Here is an 18,798-nt window from a genome sequence, read left to right on the forward strand (position 1 = left end):
GGAAGAAGAAAATGAGTAAGGAGAATAAGAGTAAATATTGTACATAAGTACAATGCAGTAAATAGTGTCTGAAGTGGGGAAATACTCACTAAAAGAAAATGCGTGAAATTTGCGACAAGTTTAAAGTAAATATCATAAAATGAAAAGTGAGAGAGAACATACAACAATAAATGCAGTTATGTACGACAAAATATATCATACAAGTATAATTATAAGGACCTGTCCGGAAATTTAGTATTATAGTGCAATGTGAGAGGAAATTTTTAATTACAATATGATTTTATTTAAACGTATATATATATATATATATATATATATCTAAAGTATCTTTTTAGTCTACGAAATTACTGGATTTTATTCAGAAACTACAAAGGAGTGGCATACGAACTCTAGTAGGAGTCTTATTTGTAGACATGTCAGCAGATGGGATACCGTACATTGTTTACTGTAGAATAGGCCAAACGTTACAAAAAAAAGAGCTTGTAGAGGTTCCTCTATGACAACGTCTCGGAAGTTGCAAATATAAAACTTTTCGAATTGACGCACCTTATCAAGAGCACAGATTGGTTCGGAAGGACATAATATAACGAGGGGATTTTAGAACCGGTGGTTTCACAATGCGCTTCCTTAAGGTTTAGTTGCGTCGTCAGAGTTTAATCTAAAATAATTTGTATCAAATAACATTAGTAAAGGTTTCTGATATAAGAGTAGTTACGACGGTCTCCACATCTTTAAACAAACAAGAACACAATCGAAAAAGTTTAGTAAGGCACAAAGACTATGTTCACTATGAAAATTAATTTACTGATCAAAGATGAGTCACAAATATATTCAAACATTAATGAATTATATACGAAACTTTATAATATAATAGAAGTTATTCAAAAGCTTCCCTTGAGGCGAATTTTTAATCAGCAAAATCTGTCGCCATACATATAAATAGTTGATTATCACTTGCTGACTCCCAAGCAAGCTACCGGAGCTTCTGTGTGGCCTAGAGTTGTCTAACAGGGAATACTTTTTCTCTCCTATTGGCTAAAGCTGGCCGCTTCAGGACGATTGCTTCCTTCAGACGGTCCAATTGTTGACAGTACAGGTCCGAACTAACAGTTTGCCCGTAGGTTAAAGAGGACTTTCCGTCACTACCGCCAAATAAATAGCAAAGCTTTCCTTACCATCAATCCTGGCTTGGAAATCTTATATCAACTTCTACTTACGATCTTTCCTTTTGAATTGAACAAATTTTTTTAATAAAAACTATCGATTCCAGTTGGGTGAATTTTCATCGCTATGTGTAAGCATGTAAACAAGTCGCTGGCACATATGCGTTTGACAATCGGGTAATGAAATACACAAAAAGCTGAGCGGAAATTATATTCATTTTTCCGACCAAAGGTGAACGAAAGGATCAAAGTTTTAGCACGAGCTGCACGCAATTTCAACCCAAACCGCTATGGCACGTGATGTGGCAACACATAGGTACAATGGAAACGACACACATGCGCATATATGTATAGAACACATATTACATTTCCCATGTACTTGCAACCATATGCTCAAAAGTACGCATCTACATTTATACGCGCATGTGTGTGTGTGTGTTGAAAGGAAACTGCTAACAAGAAAGAACGTACGTAATGTGATCGGCAACGGAGACATCAACGATTGTGCCGGTGACAAGCGCAACGAAGTTCAAGCCATACGCATGTGACTTTCAAGCGTTTCAAGGATATGCTACTCTCTCCGCGAACTAAACATACAAGCACATAAATGGAGATCAGGAGCATATATTATATAAGTATGTATGTACATATGTACTCCAGCACTGCGTCTCGTATTTATTTTCCACTTGGACACGTGCGCATATGTATATAGAATTTCATGTAATTTACGATTTCCCGCATTATCCGGCAACTGTTACTCGCTTGCAAGTAATTAAAACAAATTACCAGTATATCTACCTGCCATTAAGGTAGTAATTAAAAGTCGTCGCTGTGATTTGTGCAACAATGCGACTCATTGACTTTATTGCTATTGTTGGCATTAACTTGAGCACAAGCTGGATAAAGCACCACTACTCGCTTATTGTCAGCTATGTGTTTTTCTTTAATGGTGATTTTCATTTCATTTGTCTTCATTTGTCAAAGTACAAAAAAAACCAATTAAAAATTGAAATTCACAGCTTTCTTGGTAATTTGAGCATTTCTGTTTACTTTTAATTAAAAATGGTGTACAAATAAAAACGGAAGAAAATTTGTGAATACTTTGATGCCCCGAACATAAATATATATTTAATTTGTAACGCACAAAACGAAACGTCAGAGACTCAATAAAATATATACATAAGCGATCAACTTGACAAGCTGTTCGATTTAACCATGTTCGTCTGTAAATATGCGAACTAGTTCCTCACTTTTAAGATTTAAAATTTTACACATGTCTTTTTCTCCCCGAGAAGCTGTTTTTTTTGCCAGAACCGCCGATAGCAAAATCGAACTGATCGATCAAAATCAAGTCCTTGTATAAAAGACTTTTTCATTTGTCAAGATACCTTCACAAAATTTCGTACAGGCTATTATCTAAGACAATAAGACTAATAATATATATAAGATATGAAGCCGTGATTATAGCTTCGGTGCAGCACAACTTAAAAAATTTCCTTTTTTCTTAACTATTGTTTGAAATTTTAAAATTAAACTTAATACCTCAGTTACTTGAATATTTAATTTTTCTTGTATTAATTTTCTAATTTAATTTCTACTTAAAGGTCCCAAAATTGTGGTACGACCCGAAGAGGTAATCATTGTTGGCCTAGTGTTGATGCTTTGGGTTGGCGCCATCGTTCTCTTCTTTAACCGCTGGGGTAAAATACGCATGCTGGAACCCTATCAACCGAAATTCCAGCAACAACATCGTTCTTCCTGTCCGCTGGTCGATATTGATGCCATACCAACACATGGGGTAAGTATTTATAACTAGAAGCAACACAATTTTCATTATCGAGATTCAACAAATTATATATTTTCCCTGTAATTTGTATTATGCAGTGAAATTTACACTTGATTTTGAAGTCCGCTTAGTTATAATCACTTCGTTTATGTGGCCTGTTTGCAATACGTATCCAATCCAACATTTTAGCCGAGCTTACCTAATAGACTCAAACATGCAAATCATAAGCTTTGCCACGAACGTTCATCCGGAAACACAACTTTATTTGTTATTTATTACCACGGCTGACTTGAATAAATTTCAACTTAGAGGCCTAATTTTCGACCACTTTTAGCAGCAATTGGGGCTGTATGACAGTAGTAATGCGCCGAGTATTCTCTTTCAAAGCGTCAATCGTTTCGAGCCCACAAAAATTAGTCCATCGCAGAATTTAATTGCACTAACCAAAAATAATAGTTTTTTGCCATCTCACTTGTTCAGGGTCGCATTTGAAATCACTACTTTTTAAAAATTTTGGAAAATGTTGACTCCTTTACTAGATTTTATTTTTTTATGCTTATTTTTATTTAAAAGAGAACTTTATATACATAATTAAAGTCTTTATTCGATTGTTTACTAAAAAAAAAAACTTTTTCCCTCTGCATAATTTCAGCGCGCATCTGTATCTCGTATGTCAATGGGTTTAGTTACTAATATAAATATGCCGACCTGTCAATTTGCTGCTTATAATCCCACGATATATGCCAAAGGTAAGCACATTTTTAATATATTTATTTAAAGCCAGCTTTTATAAAACTTTCACTACTATCACTGCAAAAATGTAATTTTTGGATGTTTGGGTTAAATGAACGAACAATCATCTAACTGATACTCGTTTAATTGTATAATCTAAATGATCTACCAATTAAGATAAGATTAATAGATGTACTTTTGATACTTAATTATATTCGTACTAATTTCCAAATAATTAACGGACACACTTATTGTAACCGCCTAAAATAAGGTGATGAATGTTTTAAAATTTAGAGGATATATTTACAAATAATATATTTTTCACTGAGATTACCCAAGTTACTAAACAGACGTCCTCCACTGCTGCAGTGATTGCGACTTTTACCATATTTAAAAAAAAACCAAAAAAAATTATTAGTCTAGTTATATTTAAAACAAGAAAAAAAAGTTAACACCTAAGCTATAATATCCTTCACAAATACAAAATGCTTCTTAGAAGAACTTGATTCCGATCGTTCAGTTTTTATGGCAGCTATATGGTATAGTAATTCGATCTGAACAATTTCTTCAAAAATTTAATTATTGTTTTAGACAACAACCAATGCCAAATTTCGTGAAGATATCTCGTCAAATGAAAAAGTTGTCTATTATAAGTGCTATATCCTAAAATCCGATATCGGTCGTTCCGATAAATGAGCAACTTCTTAGGGATAAAAGGTCAGATGCTTAATTTCAGATGGATATCTGAAAACTGACGGACTAGATCTTATATAATATAACATATACAGACAGGCAGACAGACATGGCTAAATCAATACAGCTCATCACGATGATCATTTATATACGAGTATACATTTTAAGGGTCTCCGACGTTTCCTTATTGGTGTTACAAACTTCGTGGCAAACTTAATATATCCTGTTCAGGGTATAAAAAACTTAAATTTAACAAAAGGGGCGGACTTAAATATGAGTCGAATTTTGCTAAAAAATTAGATGATGTTTTGCCCGCCAAAATACTTTTTATAAATCGAAAAACTCGAAGAACGTTGTACAGAAAAACATATACAAAATAAGCAGAAAAAATTAAAGCGATAATTTGAAAAAGTTGTTTTGAAAAAAATGCATTTAAAGATAAATTGATTGAGCAGATTGAACTGTACGCCTACATTTTAGACGGCTGTAACTCAAAACTAATTGAGGTATCAAAAAAAATTTTTTCAAAATTTCGTATGCTCTTTAAATCGAAAATTTTTTGCCTTACATTGCGTAATTACTTACATTATTTGTTATTATGTTATAAAAGTTTCATGTATTACTAAAAAATATTAAACAAGTGTCTACAGAATTATAGATATGCCTCCAATGCGGCAAAATAAAGTTTAGCACTAAATACAACGGTACCACACATTACAGATGCGTGTCTATCACTCGCAAAATGCGCATAATCCGACTACATGGAACCATCCATTTACACGAAATCACAATAACAGACATTGCAGAGAATTTCAGTGCATCAAGTATGCAAGAACTTAGCTAAACTCTGGCCATTACTTGCACATATGTACATACGTACATACCACTGGACATATATATGAAGGACCTACTACGTTCTCGCACCGACCGTAAATCACCAACATGGGCAGCAGAAACGAAAATAGAGTTCAACAGTAAAACTGAAACTTTGAACGAGGAAATCATGATCCTCTTACTTATGTGAAGCTGCTTACATACTCAGATATACATGTTGTATGCCGTGTAGGCACACAAGCTAAAATAGCCTTGAAAGTATTGATTCGTGGTACGAGGGTTTGGCATATATTTAGGATGTATATTTACACTACGGTCCGACAACAGCAACAAATACATATATAATTTCATGTTGCTAATTTCGTTACGGCTTGCAGGCCAGCTCCAATTGGCTTACAGTGAGAACACTTTAAACTTATTACTTACCACGGTATAAATTTTGTTTACATAACAAATTACATCAATATATCATTGCGTTTAGTATCAGGTTCCCGCAATAGGTTACACTGCTATGCCACGTAATCTACTGCGAAACAGCACAGTGAAAGAATTGTAGAGAATCGAACAAAATTCGGGAAAAAACCTTAACTTCGGCTGCTCCGAAGCTGTAATACCCTTCACAGCTGTATAGCAAAAAATGATCTTACCGTGATTTTTATCGGTCAGATTGTATGGCAGTTATGCTATAATGGTCATATCTGAATAATATGTTTGGAGAACGGCTGCCTCGGAATTTCGTGAATATATCTTGACAAATAAAAAAGTTTTTTATACAAGGGCTACATTTTGACCAATTAGTTTGTATGGCTGTTATATCCTATAAAGATCCGATATCGGCGAATCTGACAAATAAGCAGCTTCTGAGGGAGAAAAGAATATGTGCGAAATTTCAGAGCGATATCTCAAAAACTGTGGGACTAGTTCGCGTATATACAGACAGATAGACGGGCACGGTTAAATCAACTCAGCTCATCATGCTGATCATTTATATATATGTATATATGTAATAGAGTCTCCAGCGTTTCCTTCTGAGTGTTTCAGACTTCCTGGCAAACTTATTATCCCCTATTCAGGGTATATAAACCGATAGATAGATCGGTAAGAATGCGCCAGAAATTCGGTAACTGACATTCAAAGTCATTTAGTTGAGAGATTTAGATGATTGGCTTGTGATTCTCTCACAAATAACGATCTTAATGAAATGAATACGCCGATATCGATTGTTTTAGACTGTTTTGATTTGTTGTAAAAATATGGTCTTAACGCAAACGTCGATTAAAACTTAATTTCACATAAAATATTAAACATACTGCTGTACATACAGTTTAGCAGTCGGATCATAACATATCGTATATAAGTTCAACAATAATTCTAGGGGTATGATTCGATAAAACAATGAAACCCCAAAGATGTTATTATTTACAAAAAAGGCAATCTGATTGCAGAATAACGACAGAACTAAGTCACAAGAAAAAGACACGGGGATTTTCCCAGTTGAAGCGAAATTCCTAAATTAAGTACCTGGGAATACTACTTCACCTTTAAAAGCCTTTCGTAGGTAAAAAATATTGTACATGCATAACTACGCATTGAGCTATAAAGTGGGCTGCAAATCTACTTGAGATGTCAGTCGTTAACACTAAGGTGACAGCGAAATATATAGCTAAAAACTCATCACTAAAAAACACAACACTAGCAGATTTTTAACACGTCGGATTTAAAATTAATGATGTCTACAAAGCTACACTCATTGCTTAAAATGCTAACATTTTTCCTGATAGTTCTGCAAAGTAGAGCCAAACCAGTGCCCAGTGCTGATCCTTCTAAGGACATAATGAAGAAACTGCAGAGCATCTTTAAAATTGACGAAGGCCTTATGGTATACAATACTGGAGTAGCAAGAGAAGAACTTGAGGATGATGAAATCGTTTGTGCCGAACGTAGAGCTGGAAAATCGTATTGCAAGGAGGTTGAAAATTATATGGAGGCTACACGGCTTGATAAAATTGACCCAGAAGAGTTTGAAAAATTCAGAGAGTATTTCACAGATGATGTGGCGTTGCCGTTGAATATAGCAATACGTATGGAGATCAAGGCGGTAAAGAAACTTGGTAATACCAAGACAAACGTGATATATCCAGAGGGTGCTGAGTCAGGGGATACTAAATGGTTGTTGATAGTCCAACATGAGCAACACAAGCAAGCTGTTCTAGTGGAGGAGTGTGAAAATAGGGAACGACTTGGTGAAGAGAATAGTACCCTGCCATTGATGGATATCTCTAAATGTAAACAAAACTTCAGTTATCGCAAGATGGTGGTGTTGGTGAATGGCCTTATGAAAGAGAAAATGATTAAATTACCAAGTACCTGTGAATGTAGCATGAGCTCCATTTGAGATTATTCATAGTTATGAGACTAAAATATGTAAAAATATTTAATTTTGGATAGCGTAGAATTTTGAAGTCATAAAAAAATATTAAAACTATAAAAAACATTAGATATTTTACTAGAATTCGCTTTCTTTGTAGCAATATTATTTATGTTAACAGACATAATCAATTAAAAGGCATTAAAATGGGTGGACATTTGCAGAGCTCCCAAAAATAGCCGGTTTTATAAATTTAATATATAAAGATAATAATATCTATGAGATGTCTACTTAAAATCTATAGACTTGTACCCAATCACATGGATGATGAGTTAGATTACCAATGATTGCATTTACGTAATCATATCGCACCAAATTGAGTCTTCAGAAGAATTTTCGAAAACAGGTGTACAGATTAAATTGCGAATACTACACTTCTTTTGTTCGTTCATAAACAATTGCTCTCTGCACCAGGTAGCTTGCTGCGAACTTTTATTTAGATACAATATGACGGGTTTTCAAATCAAAGATTTCATAAACAAGCTGCTTTCAAGATAAGATATACCAGTTCTTAGGTGAATTATGAGATAGTAGGGGCTGATTTTTCCCAAAACAAATATATGCGCTTATACTTTGGGCTGAACTATAAATGATATAAATAAACTACACCTTAGAATATTCAAAATACAATTTGAACTCAAGCACATAATGGTTGTAATTGTAGTACCTACATATTTCCTAATAGTGCTTGAAACAGTTGGCAGAGTATCAGCAATGCTCAAGACAGGTGCTTCTTAGGACATTGTGGATAAATTAAAGAATATTTTTAAATTTGAAGATGGTATTATGATATTTATCACCGAAATAGCAAGGACTTGAAGGTGACGAAAGTATTTACAGCGAACGTAGGACTGGAAAAAAAACATCGTTGAAAATTATATGGAGTTAGCCTCCATCTCTCCAAAACAATTTACTAGTAAATCCAAAGATTTAAAAAATTGTATGCCTTAATATTTAGAAGTAGTATAAGAAATTGATGTAAAAATGAGTAGTTGTGAGATTTGAAAAGCCAACACATATTAATATTCATACAGCATCTCTGGCTCAAAAAAAAAAGCCTGTTAAATGTATTGTCTTGTGTTCCAGGCTTCGCTGACCAGGTACAATTGTCACATACCATTGTATAGAAATCATCATCAAACGTTAATGTTCATAGGAAAACTACCTGTCGTAATTTACTTGCTGAGGTGTATGGTAAACTCAGCTCAGTTATATTGAAATTTTCAAAGTGATATGTCGCCAAAAATGGAACGATAACTAAGAAATACAGTGTTTAGTTATGAAAATAAATTAGTGCAAAGTTCTGCAGAAGTACCAATAACTTTTGAAGAGCAAAAGGTCACTTAATGACGGCAAGTTGTAATTCAACTATTCGGGTGAAGAACAAAACATAATTTGTCACCGACGAAAGGATTTATCCCAAGTGGTAAAATAAATAATATAAGAGATTTTTGATATTCACCAAAAAAAATAATATTCCGCACTTACATACGGGCTTTCTTTTATTTTATCAGAAGTGTAAGCAGGCCTTTGGAACTACCAAACGAAAGCTACTAAAAATCACTTCGACAAATTCACATTTCTGAGTTGTTTTTGAGCAGTCCACCACCTTTTTGCGTTGAGAGAAATTTCTTTTTTGGCATAAAAACGTAGCGCTTATTGTGCAATTTCCCAGTTCCTTTCGAAAGCGTCAGTTGCAAATTCATTCGAAACATATAGTAAATTCATGTGTTATGTGGCGAATGGGCAGGCAAATGAAAGAACATGCAAGAGAAAATGTGAATGAGGGAATTGCATGTTGCATGCAAATGTGCACATAAAACTTTGATTCATTTTACGAATGTTAAAATACAAAAGATTTTATGTATATATACATTGCACAAGAATGTATACATTATATTATATAAGAAAATGTGAATGACGTAAGTGCCAAGAAATTTCAAAACTGAGAGTTTATTCATTAAGCTTTCATAATAATTCATTTCAGTAATGGTAGCTTACACGCTAACTCATTATACCCTGAACAAGTTTGTAACACACAAAAGGAAACGTCGGAGACCCTACACAATATATATAATAATTATTAATTATATATATATAATTATTATAATATATATAATAATTATTAATTATATATATATAATTATTATTTATATATATTATTTTATTAAATATTACAATTGTAATTAGTCAGAATGACGAGCTGAGTCGATTTAGTAATGTCCGTCTGTATATATGAGAACTAGTCCTTAGTTTTTGAGATATCGACCAAAAATTTTACACACTGAACGATCGGAATCTAGTGCTTGCATGGAAATCTTTTTTGTTTAACAAGGTATCTTCTTGAAATATTGCATGGATTTTGTCTAAAGCAAGAATGCATTCACCGAAGAAATTGTTCCGATATATAAGTCAGTTTGCATGACAGCTATAAATGCAAACTGACCGATCGAACTCAAGTCCTGCTATGGAATACTTTTTTATTTGACAAGGTATCATAGCATAGACTGTTGTTGACTGCATCGCTACAATCTCCGAAGAAATTGTCCAGATCGGACCACTGTAGCATATAGTTGTCATATAAATTGACCGATCAAAATTAAGTTAAAGATCTTTTTATACCTCTTTATGCTATGAAAAATGCACGTGTTTTATAGCTTCGGTGCTTTTCTTGATTATTCGTACAAATATTAACACAGATTGTGGGGTCGTTGTGTAGATGAAATTGTGACTTTTGTAGTAGTTGACAGTTCTTGGCCGGATACTAATTCGGGTCCGATTTCGTTACGTATGTATGCCCGAATGTTGTCGGAACGGTTGTAGGTTTCATTAATCTATTGTCGAACAGTATTTATTTCTGAAAATCAACAATTCCGAAAATACAAAAGAAAACTAAGGAATACTGTTAAATTTATCTCTGTAACTACCCGTGGTGGCATCATTACTCATTTTACATTAAAAGTTTAGCAGGAAACCTTATTCCATCGAATGTTCAAGTTTAACCAATACTTGGTTTAAGCGCTATGAAGAGCAAAGTTCAGAGCTTGGAATTAACGTCGGTAGACTTTCGAATGATTAGCAGTGGAATTGAGATCCAAAATTGGATTAAGAGTTGGTCACAAAAGCCATATGAAAGAAATCGTGTTTGATTCGTTTTTAAACCAACAACATATTCAAAATAATGAATTTGTATCATTTTTAAAATAAATCATTATAAAACATATTTCTTAAAACATAGCAGAAGAAATATAATCACAAGAAGGAGGCAGTTAAAAAGCAAACGATGAATTCGATTCGGAAATGGATTAAAAATCGTAACTATATTTCTGACCAATGACAGGTCTATACAAATCATAGTAAATTATGACTATTAATATTATGCTCTTATATTATTATTATTATATATTACAAAGTTTCATTAAAAATAATTTCATTCATGAAAGTTTTTGCATGCCAGTTATTTATCGGCAAAATATATTTGAAGCAATAAAAATTTCTATTGAAAAATAAATAATTTCACTTTATTTTTGAAAAGAGCATATACAACATTTCCCAGACAGTAACTGTCTACTGTCATAACAATTAACAGCCTTAATTCCTGGAATTCATAATAAAAACGATTTTCTTCTTTTGAAGATTTGCTAAGGTTTAGGCACCTGCTAAATTTGATTGCATCATTATCAATAGCTTAGGTAATTTTCTGTAGCCGTACGCTAAATGCAAATACTTTTTGTCTAATCTTTTGAGCAAGCGCTGCGAAAGGTTAGCTACCGTAGACGCTATAATGGCGATACCTGCCACTTGGCTGTGCTACCCGCGTGCAAACGCGAAATCCGTGGGTTTGCCTGTATGGTCTGGTATAAAAAGGAAATTTTTTACACAACTCATTCAGTTGTGGGAAAAACCCAGCATTCAGCGAGTCCTGACAATTAACTGAGCGGTGGAAATTCCCAAGTTTCTACAGATTTTCATAATAAACTCAATCAATTCTGGCCAAAAACATTCAAGCCACTTGGGGAAAACCAAATGTACCAGGCTTTGGAGTAAACCATAAGATTATAGCGTAATTAAAGAGTCAACGGAACAAAAACAAAAATATGTTTTTTCTTCACTTGCGATTAGAGATCGTTCTCTTGGGCGTTTTATTGATTATTAAACACATTGGCAGTCGTCCAATAACAGATATCGAAACGGAAATAGTGTTGGATGACCTCTTTGAGATGGGAACTGGCTTTTATGTGTTCAACACAACGAAAGAACAATCAACCGTTGATGCTATCAATTGCCCCGAACGACTGAAAGGCCAGACATTCTGTACCGAGGTTACAAATTATTTGGAAGCAACACAATTGAATAAATTTAGTACAGAGGAATTTGAAAAGTTCAAACCATATTTCAAAGATGATTTCGTACAACCAATAAATGTGACGAATCGTATGAACGATGACATTGATGAGAGCTACTATTGTGACAGTAAAACACGATTGGTTTATCCGAAGGTAGCCGAAACTGTGGAATCGAAATGGCTAATGGTTGTGCAACACGAACAATACAAGCAAGGCGTTCTAGTGGAGCAATGCGAAAATGAAGATGCGCCGTGCAAATTTGACGATCTCTTACCATTCGGCGTGAAATCAAGATGTAAGCAACATTTTGTTTATAGAAGTTTAGTGGTGCTGGTGGATGGCGTCATGCATGAGCGCATGGTGAGGTTGCCCAACGCATGCAAATGTTCGTTGCGGGATATGAGGAGGAGTTGAAAATGGGGAAACTGCTTATTTATTAATTATTGTTCCTTAAATAATTCTCAGAATTATTTGTACAGTCATGTGGTAGAAAATAGTTCATAGAATGTTTTGTTAATTTGTTAAATAAGTATGAAATAAACTATAAATATAATAATACATATATATATATATTATATAATATATAAGTATGGTTTATGTTTCTGTTGTGGTTTTTTCGGGATATTTCAACTAAATGTGGTGTGAGTAAAAACCTCAGTGGTATTCGCTACTCATATTTTAGTTCGGTTAATTGTGCAACATGTATTGTTCAGAGAACGAGCATTATAATCCTACATTATATTGGTAAACTCTTTATAGGTCTTCCATTTGTTTTAGGCTTTTTTCAATTGAAGAAATCTTATAGTATAATTTAACTTACTAGTCTAATTAATATTTTATAGCAATCGAATTTGTTATATCGACTATATCCACTTCTAATTTCAAAAAATCGAGTTTTTTTGCCTACACCAAGTGCAGTAAAAAAACCATTATTTTTCCAATAGATGGCGTTATTAATCTGTATCTCTGCGTCTATTATGACATTTCTTACTAAAAAAGCTTTTCTGACAGTTTTGTGATTGGTTTATTTAGCTCTGTTTGAGCGCGTGTCAACGATGGACACTAGCAAAAAGAAAATCGCTTTATTTTACAAATTTTCTTCGATAAGGGCGAAAACGTAAGGCAGGCGGCTGAAATGATAAATATCGTTTATGGTCCTGACACTGTAACAGCCAATCGTGCGCAATTTTGGTTTCGTCGATTCCGTTCTGGTAATTTCGATACCAAAGATGCACCGCGCTCTGGAACACCAATTATCGAAAAAAATCGATCAAATAATGGAAATCGCCGAAACCAAGCATCGATTGCGATTGTCCAAGACCTAAACATTGCACAAAAAACCGTTTGGAATCATTTGAAAAAGGCTGGATACGAAAAGTAAAAATTAAAGCATTCAATTTCAAGCAAAAATAATGGATGTTTTTTACTACACCTAATATTTGAGAATAGTTTTCTTAGTTGGTCCGTCAAATAGTTTTGGAGATATGTATATTCATATGTATATATGCATTTGTTATTTCTAATCGGCTCGCAAAACTTTAAAGCAGTTTTTCTCGAAGCGCTGCTTCAGAGTCAATGAGGAAAATTTCTCCGAAACGGCATAACGGATCGACTCCTTAGTCATATCAAACAATCTTTTTAATAACAATTTCAATTTTTCAAGTACTTTGAAGTGTACATTTTTTTCAGATAAAACGACTTTTTTTTAGAAGTCATTATTTTGATAAAAATCAAAATTTTGACTAGTCCCTCGTTCATTACGTGTATTCGTCTATTGTAATAATTTTTTGTTTGGTTTTTTAATTTGAGATAACATACGCTGAAAAAATGTTCTTTTTGCTAGACACCTTTTTACGGGGGTTCTTCTGGAACACCCTTTTACTAAGGTTCCTAATTTTTTCAAAATAATTCGAGAATTTCTAAACTATATGAAATTCTTGATATAAACATTTTTTATTTAAAATTTGGGTATGGTATTTTGTAAAAGTTAAAACTATTGTGATATGCAAAAATTATATTTTTTTTCGAAATTTCGCACAAGGTGTGGTTATATATTTAAGCCGATGCAACACAATTCGTATGCATAAACGCTTCAGTTTAGTGCAGAATATTAAATTATAACTTTCAAAAATAGTCTTAAATATTCAAATTCAAATACCAAAAAATTCCCTCACTCACCCAAAATGTTCGTTACCTCAGGTCATATCATTTCCTCAGCTAGTGCTCCATATTCAGTTTGTGCAACATTATTTATCACTCACAAACACATACACAAATACACTTATAAATGCACATCACTTTACATCCATTGATTCACATGCGAATATTTTTGTATGTCTATTTTTACCAACTTTTCACACAAGCACTGTTATTTCACCGTAATAATTTTCATTTAAATGCAGAAATCATATGAGAACATGCTGCAGGTAAATTATGAAAGTCGTTTATTTTCTTGGTTTTTTGGCTACGTTTTCTCCTCTAGCAATATATTTACGTTGTCGACAGGCAAAAAATTAATCTGTGTTATTGCAAATCTGAAAATATGAAGAAAATAGCAGAAATTAATTAAGGTTTTGATTGTTTAGAAAATATAACGGAAGATAGACATTTAAATGCAAAGCTTACCCTTATATAAATATATAAAAGAAAAGCGCTTTAACATAAGAAAATAATATATGCATGTAAATTACCGATATTCTATCTGCTTTTGTCCTTTGTAAGCTCGGTGAGCTCTGCACCTGCGATATTTGAACCTTAATTAACGCATATTTTTGCGCCTACACACGAAAGCTTGTTAGTAACAGACATAAGGTATAGAAATGTGCGCGATATGGAAGATTTCAAACAGTTCAAACTGTAAATCTCTCTAGTTCTCAACACTTAAGAAGTTGCGCAAACTTTCGATAAATCATTCTAAGTACCTTGTGCTAAATAAAATATACGAAATAAGTTTGACTAAGCGTGAAATTGCTAATGCCATCGGCATCTCTGACGAGCGAGTACTTCATATTTTACAGCAAGAATTACATATGAAAAAGCTGTTTAGAAAGTTAGTGCCGCACACGTTAACAATTCAACAAAAACTGGGGCGAAAACAAATTTCTCAGAAGTTTTTTGTTCAGCTCCAAAGCAGGTGAAGTCAGATGGCATAAGTGTTTTGGGATGCAAAAGGAATTTTGTTACTACTCACAAAGGTGTTTTGACAATGACAAAACTCAACGAATTAAAGTACGAATTACATGAGCATCCGCCGTATTCACTAGATTTGGCTCCCAGTGACTACTACCTTTTCAGAAACCTGAAACAATTCCTTCGTGGAAAGCGTTTTTCGTCGAATGAAGAAGCTATTCCGGAAGGTCATTATAGGGATGGCATAAAATTATTGGAGGATCATTGGAATAAGTGGAATAAGGGAGATTATATTATATAAAAAAATATATTTCGTAACCAAAACAGTATTTTTTCAGTTCGACCGCAGAAACTTTGCAGCCAATAGCAGTTTCTACGCTCGAAATGATAAAATACTGTTTTTTTTTTGTGGCTATTAAATGTAAATTGCGTGTCAACAATGTGTGTCGCAAATACAGATTACGTTAATATTATATATCACTGTTCACAGTTCATTGAAGCTGCTATGGTAATCTTCTTTAATTGTTATCGGAAATATTGTGCAGCTGACATCTGGCGCCTCAAAGCGCAATTTGAACGCAGTAAATGTCGCTGCGGACACTTTATAGTTGCATACTTTTTAATTTGACAATGCTTTCGAATGTTGCAAGCGTCTGTAAATCCTTTTTGTTGTTGCTTTTATTTTAAGCTATAATTTTTGAGTAGTTTACGCGCTTGATAAACTCAATTTCTCCATTTGTCTCTTTTACAGGTTATGCTGTGAACATGCGCCCTCGGCAAAACTCGGTTTTCGTTGGCCCCAGTCCCAGTCAATTCATGATGCCACGACCGCCGCGTAAAACACGCTCCGCCATGGATTTACATTCGATGGTGTTGGATGAAGCGGCAGAGCAGGTTTAAATATTATATATTGAAGTTTACTATGAAGCACAACATCGCTTAAGATCGACACTAAAATTTCTTATGTAAACAATATAAATGCTTTTGCTCATTAACGCTCTCACCTATTTGAAAGAAATCAATAGAATACTTACTCCAATGTAATTGTTTGCTCTTGCACTTGTTATTTTCTACAAGTCACTACTATTTACCAACAACTACGATATATAATATATTTATATATCTTTTAAACACTATACATACTTACGAACATATTTTTATGCTTAAGAATTCTTCCTACTAAAATGATATAATGTTATATAAGTTGCGTTCTTATTATATATGTACGTGGAATTCATGTTTCTATGATAACTATCGAAACTTTTTCTTATTCTAAGTCACCTACTTACAAAGGAAACTATGTATATATCTACTATATTACTTAGGCAATTGAGTGTTTTATACATTTTATATATATGTACAAGTATAGTATATATATACTAATTAAGATATCTTCAATAAAAATGTGAAGGCATTGGCTTCGAGTCTTTATATTTTTATATACACACTTCTTAAGATTTTTAGCCAGAGTCACCGCTATCATATTTTTTTCATATCTTCTGTATACAAAATACTCAAGCAAGCGACAAGTAAATTTAGTTGCTCGTATATTCTTGGCTAAGATTGCTTTCCACTATCTACTAGTTTGTATTTCTATTTATTAGTATATTGTTGGCTAAATGAAGGTAAAATATCCATATCCACTATCATCCGAAGTTTAAGATATGTTTCTGATAACATTTTGAAAACACTTAGTATTAGAATATATTATAGGTTGTTAAAGGAGAGGCATTTCCATTGAAGAAACTCCGGAAAAATACACTTAATGGTACATTGCTGATTCTAATTCAGGAATCATTTTAAAAACCTTACATTCCAATTTTAGGAATAAAATATTCAATATTATTCAGAGCTTTGATATATTGCGGTTTCCGATATACAGGCAGCAAATTCGTGTCAATAATTGTGTTATTTAAATGATATAGCTATTTGGAATCAAATTTGTGTCTACCGTTATAGGTATATGCTTACGGTGGAATAATCTTGATAAATAAAAACAATAAAAGTTGGGAAATAAAAGTAATTATTAAGCGATAATCTTGGTAACTAGACCTGATATTATTAAAAAAATAGGAAGACAATATTGAACTAACGATCAACGGTGTTATTCCAGCCGATCGCCCTTTCGGTCTGCTCTATGGATGATATGAAATAGCGGCATTTTTCTGTAAGTAAACTTTACCTAAAATTTTGTTCGTTCTTGGCCTGACAAAATTCGATAATATCAATCTAATTGATAAAAAAAACAAAAGATAAATCATTGTATGGAGATTTCATACAGAACATGCAGAAAATTTGATATAGATCGGATCATTTGAAAAAACTAGTTTTGAGAAAACCGTGTTTAAAGATAAACTCATTGAGCTTATTGAATTGAGCGGCTACACATAAGAAGTGTAAAACTTTTTACTTATCTAACTAATTCAACCTTAGTCGATGAAACTAAAAGTTTTTGAGAAAAAAGTTCATTGACTTAAATTATTCAACTCTCAGCCAATAGATGGAAAAATCTACTGGGTCGTTAGCTTACTTAGATAGTATAAATAAAATGAATGATATTAAAATAGATCATGTACTACTGTTTACTGCTTTCTTTTTCGAAGACCAAGCGGATTGTTCTTATATATGGCCAACGAAGGCATATTTGGACAATATCCAACTTAAGTAGAGTTAAAGGTTGTCAAAATATAAATACCACTTTAAGGACAATAAACATAACGTAGGTGTTCTTAATTTTGTTACACGCAGGTCTAAGGTATTTAGAGATTCGTGCGTTATCAAAACACTTTTTACAATTTTGGTTAGCCCTTTATTGGAATATGACTCTATCGTATTGAACCTTAGTTAACAAATCCATTCTGACAATTTAAAGTCTGATCGAAAGCAATTTTTCCTTTTCGCCATAGGCCATTTTCAATGGGGTGCTAGGTTGAGTGTAACTTCATACACTAGGCGTTGACATGAATAGTTTGCAGTTCTTTTTTGTTGTCTAAAGTTAAATTTAATATTCTGGCCCGTTTTTCTATGCAAGTTGGACCTTTAGTGTTAAAATTTTGCAGATCAAATTTGATTTATCTGACCCACTTTTCAAAATTTAAAAGACTATATTGCTTTCTCTTAATACATAAATAAAATCATAAAAATTTATTATAACATAATTTAAATTGTATCTGTTAAAATTTTTGTTTCTGTAGCTAAAGAATTTTAGATCTTTGATTGAGCCCCTCGTGTCAGTTGGACGGGAGAAAAGTAATCGTCGGGTCAGTTTTTGATATATCGACCTGAAATTTTCGCCAAACACTAACCATTGGTCGAAACCGCCAATATCGGCCAACTATTGTATATAGCTGCATACAAATTGATTGGTCAAACTCAAGATAAGCAGCTTTTTATGCTATAAAAAATGCATGGGTAGTAGATCTTCGGTCTTCGTTCTTTTTTTTGTCGTAAACAAATCTGGATTCGATAGTCGAGCGACTCAGTATATATTCAGTGTGTATATAAAAATATATGTAAAAATTGCATTGTAAATAAGGCTTTGCAGAAAACTACTATTTAGTAAATAATTCAGTAAATTAAGATGTTCCTTAAGAGAAAAAATACAAACGAAAAGAAAAATGTATTTTCTTAATAATTTAATTAAGAAACTTCAAAGAAATGAAAAGCTTTAATACAAATCAACAAAAA

At 33.1% G+C, this 18,798-nt stretch overlaps 3 protein-coding genes across 3 annotated transcripts in view; all 3 read left to right on the forward strand.

The window, feature by feature from the left end:
* LOC106618832 (uncharacterized) overlaps nucleotides 1-17,344 on the forward strand; it is a 149,794-nt gene extending 132,450 nt beyond the window's left edge. The window contains exons 4-6 of the mRNA XM_070109899.1: nucleotides 2,768-2,961; nucleotides 3,602-3,698; nucleotides 15,863-17,344. Of these exons, the coding sequence (XP_069966000.1) occupies nucleotides 2,821-2,961; nucleotides 3,602-3,698; nucleotides 15,863-16,011 (387 nt within the window). The 5' untranslated portion in view covers nucleotides 2,768-2,820 and the 3' untranslated portion in view covers nucleotides 16,012-17,344. The remainder of the gene's footprint in view (nucleotides 1-2,767; nucleotides 2,962-3,601; nucleotides 3,699-15,862) is intronic.
* LOC138857398 (protein spaetzle-like) lies at nucleotides 6,841-7,812 on the forward strand. The gene has a single exon (XM_070109898.1). The coding sequence runs from the start codon at nucleotides 6,935-6,937 to the stop codon at nucleotides 7,601-7,603; it is 669 nt and encodes a 222-aa protein (XP_069965999.1). The 5' UTR covers nucleotides 6,841-6,934; the 3' UTR covers nucleotides 7,604-7,812.
* Nucleotides 11,150-12,569, forward strand: LOC106618841 (protein spaetzle). Its single transcript, XM_014236737.3, has one exon. The coding sequence runs from the start codon at nucleotides 11,734-11,736 to the stop codon at nucleotides 12,394-12,396; it is 663 nt and encodes a 220-aa protein (XP_014092212.2). The 5' UTR covers nucleotides 11,150-11,733; the 3' UTR covers nucleotides 12,397-12,569.
* Nucleotides 17,345-18,798: the final 1,454 nt, after the last annotated feature.

This window comes from Bactrocera oleae, chromosome 5 (genome assembly GCF_042242935.1).
Source record: "Bactrocera oleae isolate idBacOlea1 chromosome 5, idBacOlea1, whole genome shotgun sequence".
In the NCBI taxonomy this organism is placed as follows: domain Eukaryota; kingdom Metazoa; phylum Arthropoda; class Insecta; order Diptera; family Tephritidae; genus Bactrocera; species Bactrocera oleae.